Source organism: Trematosphaeria pertusa (assembly GCF_010094035.1).
Source record: "Trematosphaeria pertusa strain CBS 122368 unplaced genomic scaffold BU26scaffold_1, whole genome shotgun sequence".
NCBI classification, from domain to species: Eukaryota; Fungi; Ascomycota; class Dothideomycetes; order Pleosporales; family Trematosphaeriaceae; genus Trematosphaeria; species Trematosphaeria pertusa.
The window spans coordinates 1,145,589-1,159,030 of record NW_022987212.1 but is presented as its reverse complement, the minus strand read 5'-3'; the positions used below and the strand labels follow the sequence as shown (position 1 = coordinate 1,159,030).

At 53.0% G+C, this 13,442-nt stretch overlaps 6 protein-coding genes across 6 annotated transcripts; 3 read left to right on the top strand and 3 right to left on the bottom strand.

Moving 5' to 3' along the window:
• Positions 1 to 122: 122 nt before the first annotated feature.
• BU26DRAFT_11874 (uncharacterized protein) lies at positions 123 to 892 on the top strand. The gene is made up of 2 exons (XM_033819490.1): positions 123 to 478; positions 535 to 892. The coding sequence occupies exons 1-2, from the start codon at positions 298 to 300 to the stop codon at positions 714 to 716; spliced, it is 363 nt and encodes a 120-aa protein (XP_033690925.1). The 5' UTR covers positions 123 to 297; the 3' UTR covers positions 717 to 892.
• On the bottom strand, positions 483 to 2,878 carry BU26DRAFT_471853 (SNF5-domain-containing protein). Its single transcript, XM_033825401.1, has 2 exons — positions 1,121 to 2,878; positions 483 to 1,068 (listed from the first exon to the last, which is right to left on the bottom strand). Exons 1-2 carry the CDS (start codon positions 2,677 to 2,679, stop codon positions 861 to 863), a joined length of 1,767 nt encoding a protein of 588 aa, XP_033690924.1. The 5' UTR covers positions 2,680 to 2,878; the 3' UTR covers positions 483 to 860.
• Positions 2,879 to 3,903: 1,025 nt separating this feature from the next.
• Positions 3,904 to 5,661, top strand: BU26DRAFT_498673 (lytic polysaccharide monooxygenase; the record flags this gene model as incomplete). The annotated part of the gene is made up of 4 exons (XM_033826351.1): positions 3,904 to 5,060; positions 5,396 to 5,437; positions 5,470 to 5,486; positions 5,639 to 5,661. 4 exons carry the CDS (start codon positions 3,904 to 3,906, stop codon positions 5,659 to 5,661), a joined length of 1,239 nt encoding a protein of 412 aa, XP_033690923.1.
• An 899-nt stretch (positions 5,662 to 6,560) lies between these two features.
• On the bottom strand, positions 6,561 to 7,853 carry BU26DRAFT_444375 (alpha/beta-hydrolase). Its single transcript, XM_033824564.1, has 2 exons — positions 7,704 to 7,853; positions 6,561 to 7,632 (listed from the first exon to the last, which is right to left on the bottom strand). Exons 1-2 carry the CDS (start codon positions 7,777 to 7,779, stop codon positions 6,662 to 6,664), a joined length of 1,047 nt encoding a protein of 348 aa, XP_033690922.1. The 5' UTR covers positions 7,780 to 7,853; the 3' UTR covers positions 6,561 to 6,661.
• A 301-nt stretch (positions 7,854 to 8,154) lies between these two features.
• On the bottom strand, positions 8,155 to 8,833 carry BU26DRAFT_512859 (uncharacterized protein). Its single transcript, XM_033827488.1, has one exon. It carries the CDS (start codon positions 8,796 to 8,798, stop codon positions 8,295 to 8,297), a length of 504 nt encoding a protein of 167 aa, XP_033690921.1. The 5' UTR covers positions 8,799 to 8,833; the 3' UTR covers positions 8,155 to 8,294.
• A 998-nt stretch (positions 8,834 to 9,831) lies between these two features.
• Positions 9,832 to 13,404, top strand: BU26DRAFT_512858 (glycoside hydrolase family 2 protein). Its single transcript, XM_033827487.1, has 5 exons — positions 9,832 to 10,303; positions 10,356 to 10,450; positions 10,507 to 10,730; positions 10,783 to 11,961; positions 12,010 to 13,404. Exons 1-5 carry the CDS (start codon positions 10,127 to 10,129, stop codon positions 13,116 to 13,118), a joined length of 2,784 nt encoding a protein of 927 aa, XP_033690920.1. The 5' UTR covers positions 9,832 to 10,126; the 3' UTR covers positions 13,119 to 13,404.
• Positions 13,405 to 13,442: the final 38 nt, after the last annotated feature.

Below are 13,442 nucleotides of genomic sequence, written 5' to 3'. Positions count from 1 at the left end.
CATTGCGCATGCATGCGAGGAAATACCAAATCTGCAAACACACGCGCGGAGCTGTGGTTGGGCGGGTATTCTGTGGGTATTTTGCGCGGTGCGTGGGTGGGGCCTGGTAAGGCACGCAGACGCAGGATGGTGATACCTGTTTGGGGACACAATAGCAGTGTTCTTATTGTCCCTGTCGCTAGTGTTGGTGTATGCACAATAGGGGCGCGGCGGGGACAAAGAACAATAGCAACGGGGCCGACCGCGGCTTATCACACTGCGTTTAGGCAGCTAGCCCTGGGTTGGCGGACAATATGAATGGGGGCCTGCATTGCGAGCGAGGGGGTCGGGATCGACATGCGTCGGTGTAACAGCGGGCTATTCTTCCTATTGTCCACCTGTTGGGTGGCGGTTTCAACGATTCTGGTTTGTGCGACTTGCGGCGGAGGCGTCTCTGCGCCGTGGACGAGCTGGGTTCAGAGCGGACGCAAGCAGCAAGGTGTGATTACTTTTGCTATTCAACTGCTCATTGCTGAGGATGTCGCAAACACGCAGCTAACATGCGGCCAAGCTTCGTACACTCGGAGGACGTCCTTAGTGGTACAGTACAACGAAGTAAAATCCTCCATTCCAGAGCTCCTTCCTGCCAACATGATAACCTAACGCCATCGCTGATAATGCTACAAATAAGTAGATCCCTTCAAAACCTCATACGTGAAATCCAGTTGCGCTCGTGAACTGATATCCCCTTTCCCACAAATAAGGTGTTAACCGCCAATGGGCGAGGAGTCTCATGCTCTCGCTAGAGACTGTCAACCAAAAAAAGAAAACTTCCAAGGAGGCATCGAAAAGGATAGGGAAGACACAGCGCTGTGTCAACGCTACCTTTGCGGCTGGTACGGTCGGATCTCGTGGTGCGGTCGGTCGTTGAAAAATAGATTCTCGGACCAAGGTGGTAGTTTCTTGTCTCGCTCGTAAAGATAGCCGCAATTGTTGCAGAGCGTTCGTGGGCCCTTTGGTCCGTCGCGGACAGCCCAGACGGCGGTGCCCCATACATAGCAGTGCGCACATCGCCAATTTTGTCGTTCCCTAAGCGATAGTTAGCATTGCAGTCCAAACCGGGAGCATGTGGAAGACCCACCAATCCTGCAAGCCGTTCCCTTGGCCTCCATAGCCAGCGCCAGACTCAGGAGTCTCTCGTCCAACCGGGCTGAGACTCCTAAATCGCCTCTTCTTTTTACTGCGCTCCCCTCGCCCCATGTTCTCTGCCTGCTCGATATTGGCGTAGAAGTCGTTCTGGGGTGTGCCCGTCATGTTCGTTGTCGAGGAGAACCGAGCTGTTTCTCTCCGAAGTCTACGGATCTGTCTCTCACGATCGCCCTCACGTTTCTCGATTTCTTCTTTGGAAAGGATTTCGACTTTTGGTTCCCACTCATCGCAGAGGTGCTCCTGGTCATACCGCCAGCCTGCTCCGACTGCGGGATCAACGGCGTCATTGTCAATTTCGCCATCTCCGACTAGACCTCCGTTCTCGCAAGCTTCCTTCTTCAACCGCAAGACTGCTTCGTATATGGCGTGCGTCATAGCTGGTACCCACTCGCCTGCAAGTCCCAGATCTGCGCAAGTGACTTTGGCAAACATTTCCGCGAACCCTGGAGGATGTAATAATGACCACTCAAACTTGTCACTATATAGCCGATTCAGCAGGTTGATGTTTAGGGTGATAATACAGCGGTACGTATCGTCCGGGTTATGGAGTTCTCCAGAGGGCAGAGCTGTGGCTGTAGCGCTGATTCCGTTAGGAATAGCCGCCGGTGTTGGTGCTCCATCGGTCTGCGGGGCGCCATTTAGTACAGGCGTCGATACACCGTTCGTAGCTGGCGCGGCGGGCGTCGATGTTCCGTCTCGAGATTGTGCGGGCGGCGCTGGTTTAGTCGCAGTTCCTTGGAGGGACGGCGTCGCTGTTGAGTGGAACAGAGGATGCAGAGCGACTCCTGCGTACTCTTCGAGCTGCTGTCGAATCTGATTTGCGATTGCGAGAATCAGCTGTGGCTTGCGGTCGGCCGGGAGGTCCAGTTCGTCTACGAACACTTTCGCAAACTGGTCTGGGGTAGTTAGGGCCTCATGCAGGTTCCAGAGGAATGCATCCTTCAACCGATATGCCGGAGTCATGTCCGGCTGTTTGTAGGCTGGGTGGCTCTCGTCGATGCCGTACTCGATGGCGTTGGAGGGCTTCGGTAGGGGAGCGTCTGGACGGAAAGGTTGAATGTCCATGTCTATCCGTATGGGAATAAGGGTGACTGGAAGCGCCGCTTGCACCTGTACTTGCTTCTCGGTCCTCGAGTGCTTCGGTCGCCCCATCCAATCTCGCCATATGCCCTGGATTTCGACGGGTGCGGTGAGCTCCTTGCCCAGCGCCGCTATTTGCGCAGATTTGTCGAGTTGTGAATCGTCCCTCCGCAAGCTGCGCAGACCCGTCGCGCGTCGCGGGCCCTCACTGTCGTCGAAGTCTTCATCGTCATATCCATCCTCGGCGTAGCTGATGATGGCTGTTCCACGTTTCGTCGTCCGCGGCGCTGGGAGGGTGTTCGAAGGCGGGACAATGGGCGATATCAGGGAGTTTCCGTACGACCGCAGGCGGGGCGCGTAGCTGGAGACGAAGGCCTGGGGAGGCGCTGTCTTTCCCGTCGAGGTGAACATGCTTCCTGGGATGCGCGCCGACTGGTCTGCGAAATGTGAGGAAGCTCAACAGGGCGCGCGAGCGCTGGACGCGTCGCAGCGGCGTGCACGGGGGAGAGAAGGCAGTCACAGGCGCGCAAAGTGTGCCGAGCTGCGACAAAGGCGAGATTGATGGCAGGCTGCCCCTTTGCTAGCTGCCTTGCTAGTGCGTGACTGCTGCGTTGCGCGTTCCTGACGATGCGATGGACTTTTGCGGCCCGTTCACTTGCACGGAGCTAAAGTGCCAAGCCACTAATTCATTTCGGTGCTAGCGTGGAGACCCGCCTTTCACAAGCCCTGGATGGACCCTCCTGTTCTCGCTAGCCCTGCCACTCCCTTTCCCCAACATCAGCCTCACCACCACAGTTCCTGTCCTGGGCGGACGCAGGTCACTGGAGACGGCCTTCAGCGCATCATATGCCTTTGCAAGTCACCGGAGCCGATGCTGCGCCTTCCGGAAGCATGAAATTCCGCTACTATGAGCTAACAGACGCGCAGATGTACCTGCATGCACCACTCGGATGTGGAAGACGTGCGACGGTGAAACCGATACATATGACTGTATCCACGGTCAGGCGCGGTACCCAGGCGCTGGAGGCTCCCAAAAGAGACTCCGCGCTTGCTCCATGTTCATCACGTTTCAGGTCGCGCCTGGCTACTTCTGTTTCACCCACTCATCGCACGAACTACACAACCTCATGAAACTTTGTTCAGATGCGCTGTTTAGAACACCCGTTTTCCATCATCCGTACAATTTCATATTGTCACTTCCAACAGAACTACGCCGATCCGGGAGCACCGGCTGAACTCATTGTTCATGCCCACTCCTTGCCGGCGCCTATGGGCGCGACCTTTTATTCGAGCTGTAGAACAATAGCATTGTACACGACCTCCATCTCGTCACCTTCCACACTCCCTTCACTTCTGCCTGGTGCACTTTTGTTCACGCGTTAAGGCTTTGTCTTAACAGTCTCATTGTGAATTCGCAAGCCATTGTAACTTGCACTCTACAGTCATTCCAGAACCGGCGCTCCAACATATTTGAAGCTTTCTCATCATCCTCCTTCCTACTTCCATCGACAGCAACTAGCATCACACAACAGCAACAACAACTACAAACTTTCCGGTCAAAGCGAATAGTTTACGACAACCGAAACGCGCATTCGAGCAACACACCACAACACCATTCGAGCCACTCGATCCATCATGCATTTCACGACGACCTCCCTCTCGCTGCTAGGCGCCATGCTAGCCATGGCCCCTTCCGCCAGCGCTCACATGATCATGGCAAAGCCCGTTCCTTACGGCTCGCCGAACAACTCCCCGCTGAGCCCTTCCGGATCTGACTATCCTTGCAAGATCAACGGTGGCTCCGGCAGCTACGATATCACGACCATGAATGATTTCAAGGTCGGCGAAAACCAGACCCTCTCATTCACTGGTACGGCGGTCCACGGCGGTGGATCGTGCCAGCTCGCCGTCACTCTCGACAAGGAGCCTACCAAGGACTCCAAGTTCAAAGTCATTCACTCCATTGAGGGTGGTTGCCCTGGAGTTGGTGGGCCAGCAACCTTCAATTTTGGCGTCCCTCAGGAACTGCCGAATGGACAAGCTACCTTCGCTTGGACTTGGTTTAACAAGATCGGCAATCGGGAGATGTACATGAACTGTGCTCCTATTACCGTCTCTGGTGGCTCTGACGACTCTTCCGCCTTCGATCAGCTCCCCGATATGGCCCTCGCCAACATCGCGGTCGGCACTGGCGCGTCCTGCAAAACCGCTGAGTCTAGCGACTACAGCTTTGAAAACCCCGGCGCCAGCGTCGAGAGGGTCGGCGCTGGTCCTTTCGTACCGCTTTGCGGTGGTGCCGCCTCCCCAGGTGGTGGTGGCGGCGGTTCTGGTGCTGCTCCTAGTGGAGGTGCTAGCCAGGCCCCGAACAACGGTCAATACACCCCGCCCGCCGGTACACAGGCTCCTGCCGCTCCAACGCAGGCACCCGCCGTCTCGTCACAGGCTCCGGGTGGTGGGTCAGATGGTGCTGCCGTGACTTCGACCGTCCGCACCCTGATCACTGTCACCGCTCCCGGTGGCATGCCCCCGGCAACCGCAACCGCTGGCGTTTCCTCGCAGGCCCCCGTTGCTACTCCGTCCCCGTCGGCTCAGCTTTCTCAGGCGCCCGCTCCGTCTGCCCAACCCTCCGCGGCTCCGGGTGCCGGTGCTGGTGGTAACACGACATGCACCACCGACGGCGAAATCCTCTGCAACGGTGAGACGCAGTTCGGTATTTGCAATCACGGCTCTGTCGTCTGGCAGGCCGTCGCTGCTGGTACAAAGTGCCAGGGCGGCAAGATTGCTCGACGTGGGTTTGTGCATCGCCATCAGCGCAAGTCCTTCTAAGCTCTCCGCGAGATGGCTCAGACAATAGGTGCGGATTAGAGTAGTCTCTTCTCACTGGATGTGATCCGCTGATGAGGGATACCTATCTGGTTTGGTGTTTTCCATTCGCCTTTTGAATATTTTGTCGTATACCCCCTGCCATCTTCCACGCCTGTTGACTTCACTACTGTTTTGTATGGTGCTGAAGCGGAGGACTGCGAGATGAGCTGTTTTCACTTTAGGACGGCGTTTATATTTTGATTTTTTGAACTCTAAGTAGAAGAGTATACTACTCTATACGTAAATTTACTCTATATTATAGATTCTTAGTGTTTACTACTAAGCTTTCTTATTACTACCTAGCGTACGTAGCTATTACTAATACTACGTATTTAGCTCTAGTATATTTAGGGGTAAGTTAGCTATTCCCCTGCGTAGAGAGCCTCTAAAGCTTATAATTTACCCTCTTTCTACTATCCCCCCTCTCTAAGGCTCCCCCTTAAGGCTCCCCCTAAAGGCTAGAGCTCTTTAGCTAATTAGAAAATAGAGCCTATACCCCTAATAGGCCCGGAGGAGTCACCTAAATAGGAGCCTTCGCCTTCCCCCTGATTTAGGAGGAAGCGGAACCGTAGTGCTCGTTCACCGCTCCACGCTCCTTCTCGAGGTTCCGACAGCGTTCGTGCAGGAAGTCAATTAGCTCCTGTAGTCCAGCATTACTTGCTCGCCTTTTGTTAATAAAGTCCTGTTCGGAACGCACTTCTTTTACTACCGAGCGGATACTAGGGCGTTGTTTCTTCAATTCCTTTTAAAGTCAGTTAGCTCCTTTGCAAGATCGCAAATTCCCCGTTCAAGCTCACGGACTCGATGCAACAGCACGGCACGTGCGAATTCGAACTAATCGCATCAAAAATAATGGCATCGCACCGGCAGAGGACTCCCTGGCTTAGACGACGGAATCCAGGGTCGTGTGTTAGAACGCGTTCTTCAGCGACATGTCCTTCTCTTGCATCGGCGGAAGAATCCATTAACGAGCTAGCCGTCGAAAACCTTTGAAAATTTACCCTTTCTAAATGACATCAGCGCACAAAATAGGTTGTTTTAGTAAGAAAGCAACAAGACGTCGATAGGCAGGCTTTATAAGCCGAGTGTATACGAGTGATGACCTAGTTGGGTTCCAAGGTTGCTTATCTGCTCGCGCTGGCCTACTTACTTTCATATGCTGAGCGATTGAAGAGGATGTATATTATACGGAAAAGCTGAACGGTTGTATGACTACGCAAGTTAAAGAGCTGACGGGCGCATCGCAAGGAAAGCACCTCTCCTGCAGTGGCGTGCAGAACTGGTTTCCGGTTTTTGCAAGCGATTTACTCTCAGCGCACGGTCCTAATAGCAAGGGGATTTCCTAGATTGCGCTAGAGATCTTATATCACATAACTTCATGTTTCATACTGGCTGTAAAGAATTGCCGCCTTAAACATATTTGAAGTATGTGAATTGCTGCTCACTATGTAGAGTAATGCAGAAGAAGAGGTGCGAATTCTGTCTAGAGTAGAGAGATACAAGAACCGTAGTAATTTACAGTAAGCCATTACATCTCGATTAGATCCTTCAGGACTTCCTCACCTCTGGAAAAGAAAATTGAGAAATGAGTGTCACCAGGGAACTCTCTGAGACTCCCGTTCGGCAATTGATTCGCCGTCCATCTCGCCATATAAATAGGCGTATCTGTATCATCCGTTCCGTTCCAAATCAGTACCTTTGCCTTGACACTTCTCAAGTCAAATGGCCACGGCCCGAGGATTGTCTTTGCGTCAAGAACATATCCATCTGAGCCGCTTATTAAAGAGTTCCTCATATCACTTATCATTCGCTCCGTCTCCTTCTCATCAAGCAGCGCTTGATCCTTAGAACACATTTTTCTGATCATCCCATTGATCACAAACTTTCGCCACTGTGTCTGGTCCGGATCACGAGCGTGTCGTCCAAGTCCATGCTCGATAACGAAATGTAGCATCCACCGTGGCAGCCATCTATTGATGATAAACCCGAACCACCTTTCCCAACTGAGGCCCTTGACACCGGATTCAGGCGGCCCTAGTCCTGCAAGGACTCCAGTACCCTTTAGTACGTTTCCAGGTAACTCTCGTGCGCACGCCAGCGCAAATGGTCCTCCTCCACTACCTCCGAACACGCGAAATTCCGAGAAACCAAGGTACGCTGCTAACTTCTGTATGTCTTGTGGCCAGTCCAGAAGTGTGTATCCAGGTCGAAAAGTTGAAAGACCAATTCCCGGACGGTCGACACCAATTACGCAGAGATTCAATTTTTCGCCAATCTCGTGAAAGTCATCGGCTTGAAGACGGGAACTAGGACAGCCATGGAAGTAGAAAATAGGCTGTCCTGATGTTTTGCCGCTGATGTGGTAGCCTAAGACATGGTATCCCAAATTGTGTTTGCAGGGAAGGATAAAAGTATGAGATCCCGCTGTGAGAGGAGATGATTTTGTTCCGGCATAGGTAGAAGCCAGTTGGCTTAAGTGCCAAGATACCTGCACAGTAGCTGTTGGCTATCATTAGAAGATGTGCAGTGATAATAGTTTGAGGAATCAAAGAGCTTGTAGATTTACTTACACCGTGGGCTGAATGGTCTGAATGGGCTAATTGCTGATTTTCGCGTTGCAGCCCGCCGAAGGGTGTGAAGAAACATCACACAGAGATGGATCAAGGAAACAGCAGGAGATAGAAAAGGTCTTCATCGGGCGATAGCATGTTTTATATTCGGGTGTGGTGTTCAGAGCCACTGTGGTATGGCTGCTGCCTAAAACACCCCTAGCCCTGTTATTATAGTCACGTGCAGAATATGAAACAATCCCTGTTATGCACTAACACAGACTAGGTAACTCCCTTGCCATGAGGACTGTGCGCTGAGCGGAAACCGATTCTGCACGCCACTATACTGTAAAAAAGCAAGCTGCATCTATCATCACAACCCTTTTGAGAAGGTAATTCTTACCGACAAGAGATAAGCTACCAGGCTGGGGATTTTGCGCGACTTAGGGAGGGACGTTACTGTGAAACTTGAAGTCGTGCCCATCCGGGCTGTTGCGTTAGGCGCGTTCGCACGTATTCCGACAGTCCCAAGCCCAGCTGCTTCCCTTGCTAGCCTTTCCCTCCCTCCCGGCCCAGTCGCGAATCAACCCCCGTCACGCGAGCATCAACTCCTCACTCCGCCCCATACTTAATCCACAACCTCCCCGAGAACGGCGACGCCCACCTCAGCCCAATCTTCGAATCGACATCCTCGTAGTAATCCGCCTTCTCCCACCCGTTCTCCCGCGCGCAAATCCCCTCGATGACCTTCTCCAACTGCTCCGGCTCATTCTTGGCATCTAGCCACTTGACTCGCAACGGCATCATCCCCATGATGGTTTTCGCCTGCAACTTCATTAGGTCCCTAGTTGCTTGGTCGAATCCGTAGGGAATGATGCTGATGGCGAAGACGCGGAGTTGGGCCATGGAGATGTTGAAGCTGGAAAGAAGGGTGTGGACGAAAGATAGGGTGATGGGAGGGTGCGTGGCGTGGGGCGCGAGCTGCGACAGCTCTTCCGCGGCGGCGGAGTATTCGGCGAGGACGATGCGGATTAGGGAGGCGTTGTGCGGGCCGATGCGGGAGAGGAGGGGTTTAGCGATGTTGGGCCGGACACATATCTCCTCTGTTTTGTTCATTAGTTTACTTCTACACTAAATGAGTCGCGTGGGGGACTCACCGAAGTCGAACACATTCTCGCCGTACAAGACGCCCCGTCCTTCGTCCCGACACAGCTTGCATGTCCGCAGAATGCTGATGTACATGCGCTTCTGCTGCTTGTTCGCTTTGCGCGGCCCGCGCCACGTCAGCACGAGGCGGTCGTCCGAGACTAGAAGCTCGAAGTACACTTCGAGACGGATCTCTGCTGGCAGCGCGAGGAAGGGGAATACCGCTACATCGCGTTCGTGGTCCTGGAGGATCTGAGTCGCTTGGCGGTAATACCGCTTCTGGTGGCGAGCCTCGGTCGCTGCGCGCTTGAGATGGCGAGATTTGGAAGTGTCTGAACGATGTGAGTAAGCGCCTCGAAGGAGAGAAATGAGGTGTTGAGAGCTAGATACCTTTCGTGAGCAACGCATGCAGCTTCGCCATAGCTTCATCTTCTTTGCTGCTTGGACTGCTGAAAGACATGGTGGGGTTGAAGGGTAGAGTGATTGATTGGTGGAAAGATGAGTTGGGGCTGAGAGCGATATGGTTGATCCAATTGAGGCTTTAGTAGAGTGGAGAATGACTGCGGGGGAAAAGAAACTAGGCCAGTGCTTCGAGTGGCACACGTACGCGAAACATTGAATAATTGATAAAAGTTGCGGTTCTAGAGAAGGAGGCTGGGCTGAATTATGTTACAAGGCAACATCAGGACTCAAACCTTATTATCGCAGTTTCCTTGTCTTCATTAAGGAAGGGAAATGGCGTTTGGGCCGATGATGTTTGTGTAGAGAGCGCGTTTGGGGCTCGGTTACGCGTTGGTGCCTAACGCGAAGTCACGGGACAAGAGCCACGTCGCGACAGGTGTCAGATGAGCAAAGCAAAGAGTTTATGCAGATGCTCACAAGCCTAAAACACCTACGAGATTTACGTTGAAAAGAGACTAACCCCAAACAGCCTAGCTTCAACTCCGCATCGGCATTAGATATGCCGACCGCACCTCCTATCGAACTCTCCGAGCAGCGTTCTCTTTGGCTGCTGGCTATTCCCATCCGGTCGATCACCGCGGACATTTCCCCTCATCTTCTGCAGGTCCCCAGGCTCTCCGGTATAGCCGGAGCTTCCTAGCTCTGCAACAGTAGCACGCAGGAATGGGCTTCCGGTACCCATCACGTCATCGGAGGGAATCCTTTGGAAGGTAGCGAACGGTGGAGACGGGATGCATCGATCGGTATATTTTGCAGCGTGCGCTGCATTGGCGGCACTTTGGTACCTTGATTGCTTTCCCTTCATTCGATTTCAGGTTCCTGGGAAGAGCGCAGAAATGAAGAGAAGTATACAGGCCGTCTTAGCGGCTTCGGCTGCTTCATTGGCCTTCGGTCAGCAGCAGGTGCTTGATCTGAGTACTGTCGACTGGACTTTGACCAGTCCGAATTTTTCATACATTTCCGTGCGTGGTAAGGTACCGTCGCATGCGCACCTAGATCTCCATGCTGCGCAGGTTAGGAAGTCTCCCTATTAGCATGGAACTCGGAGCTGATACTGGATTCAAGGTTATCGGGGACCCGTTGTATGGCTTGAACGACTTCAACCTACGTTGGGTGGCTTTTTCGAATTGGACGTATACTTCGGCACCCTTGACTTCGCTGTAAGCTTTGGTTCCAGAAATGTGAGAAGGGAAGCAGGGAGGCTGACTCGGCATAGGAAAGCAAATGCTAGCTCGACATGGCTAGTGTTCAATGGACTGGATACTTTCACCAGCATCGAGCTATGCGGACAGCATGTGGCTTCCACGAACAATCAGTTCCGACAATACTACTTCGAAGTCTCCAACATCATGGCATCGTGCGAAAACCCCTTCTTGAGCGTCAACTTCGGGAGCGCACCAATTATAGCAAATGCAATTGCCGCACAGCCCGGCGCAGAGAGTACGTGGCTACGCAATAGATCTCAATATCAAAAACTAATTCAGTCTTTTAGCATGGCCGTATGGCGTCCAGCAGCTATTTGAGTTCACCAATCGTGAACAAATTCGCAAGGAGCAAAACGACTTTGGCTGGGACTGGGGCCCAGCATTCGCACCTGCTGGCATTTGGCAACCGGCGTATGTTGTTCAGCTACCATCTCAAAGCGTGTATGTCCGCAATACGCTGGTGGACGTATATCGCGAAGGACAGAGAAACCTGCTTCCTCCGGATCAGTCGAAGGACTGGAGGCTGAACGCCAGTGTTGATTATCTCGGATCGCTTCCTTCAAGCGCAACTCTGAACTATGCAATCACGAGCGGAAAGAACTCTACGATCTTGAGCGGAAGCTTTATGAACATCACTTCCGAGGGCGGGAGGCTTACTGGCAGCATTGTTGTCCCCAGTAACGCCGTAGATCTATGGTGGCCCGTCGGCATGGGATCTCAGACCCTGTACAATTTGACACTAGATGTCGTTGGCAGCGGAAACACGACAATAGCAACGGTAACGAAACGCATCGGGTTCCGCACGATCTTTAACAATCAGACGCCAGTCTCACAAGCCCAGCTGGATGCTGGCGTTGCTCCGGGGAACAATTGGCACTTTGAGATCAACGGACACGAATTCTATGCGAAAGGGTCGAACTTCATCCCTCCTGATCCTTTCTGGCCAAATGTTACCGAACCTCGTCTTCGTCAATTATTCGAGAGCGTGGTGGATGGTAATCAGAATTTGCTGAGAGTGTGGTCGTCCGGTGCTTACCCACCCGACTTCATGTATGATCTCGCGGATGAGATGGGCATATTGCTGTGGAGCGAATTCGAATTCAGCTGCGCGCTTTACCCTGTCAATCAAGAATTCTTAGAGAACGTTGCACAAGAGGCGGAGTATCAGGTGCGGAGAGTCAATCATCACCCATCGATGACGTACTGGGCGGGCGGCAATGAGTTGGAGAATTTGGAGCTGTATCTGGTCAATGAGACTGCGCCGGATGAGTATCCTCGTTACCTAGCGGAGTATGAGAAGCTCTTCCTGGACACGATCGGTGTGGCGGTGTTTGAGAACACCCGAAGTATCTCTTTCTCTCCGTCGAGCACGACGAACGGGTGGCTCACGCTAGACTTCTCGAAACAACAGCCAATCGCCCAGCGATACGAGAATCTTACAGCCGGATCGGTCTACGGCAATACAGGTAAGACATGTACATGAGGCTAGCGATATAGGATGCTGACTAAATCAGATCACTACAACTACAACTCCACGGAAGCCTTCGATCTTTCCACATATCCAATCGGCAGATTCGCCAACGAATTCGGCTTCCATTCCATGCCCTCCCTCCAAAGCTGGCAGCAAGCCGTCGACCCCTCAGATCTCCACTTCAATTCCTCCATCGTCATGCTCCGCGATCACCACCCACCAGCAGGCGGCCTCAACACATCAAACTTCTACAACGCGTCCATCGGTCAGGGTCAAATGACGATGGCTGCTCAGGAATGGTATCCAGTCCCCAACAAATCCGACTCGCTGGCGAACTTTTCAGCGTGGTGCCACACGACGCAGATCTTCCAGGCGGATTTCTATAAGAGCCAGATTGAGTTTTACAGGAGAGGCAGCGCGCGGCCGGAACGCCAACTGGGGAGTTTATATTGGCAACTCGAGGATCAGTGGCAGGCGCCTACTTGGGCGGGGATTGAGTATGATGGGAGGTGGAAGGTACTGCATTATGTGGCGAAGGATATCTACTCTCCCGTCATCATATCATCATACTTGAATGTTTCGACGCACGAATTTGAGGTCTGGGTGGTATCCGATCTATGGTCACCTGTCTCCGCATCCGTCAACTTGACATGGTACGACTGGTCCGGGAAGCAGCTCAATATCAGCACGCCAACTTCAACCAACGTATCCGTCGGCGCGCTAAACGGCACACAAATCCTCTCCTCCAACCTGGACACCCTCCTCTCCAGGTACGACCCCTCACAGGTCCTCCTCGCCATGCAGGTCTCCGCGCAGGGTGCACTCCCCAACTCCAACACGACGCAGACGTTCACGCACACGAACTGGTTCCACGCCACCGCACTCTCAAACGCTCCTCTCATGGATCCTGGCTTGCAGCTCAGCTACTCCAACGCAACGCCGAAGTTCACGGTGAAGGCAACGAAAGGGGTCGCGGCGTGGGTGTGGCTGGATTATCCATCTGGTGCGGTGCTGAACTTTGATGCGAATTCATTTTGGTTGGTGCCTGGGGAGGAGAAGGAGATTGGATACAGGGTCAAGAGCGATACGACGGGCGGGAAGTGGGTGGACGGGGTAACGGTGAGGAGTTTGTGGGATAATACTGTCCCTTGATGAAGAGCGAGCAGGAAGTCATTCATTCGGCGGAGAAAGGATGTGGCAAGCTGGGGCTTTCCTTTTGCTGAGAACGCCAATAATTCCCTCGCGTCAACCAAATACGAGGGAGCGCCAGCTGCTCACCCTCATCGCAGCCCAACGCCAATACACAATTTTCTTCGGTCGCCTGTTGTTCGACGCCTTCTATTCGATATGCATAGTATTGCGGCTGTGGTGGTTACGTAGTATGCAGGATGTAGATCCAGTGGCGATGCTGGCCTTTCCTATTGGTTGAGTCGATTTCTCCCATCTGCTTCTGGGCAAGGCTAAATGCCAGGCCGG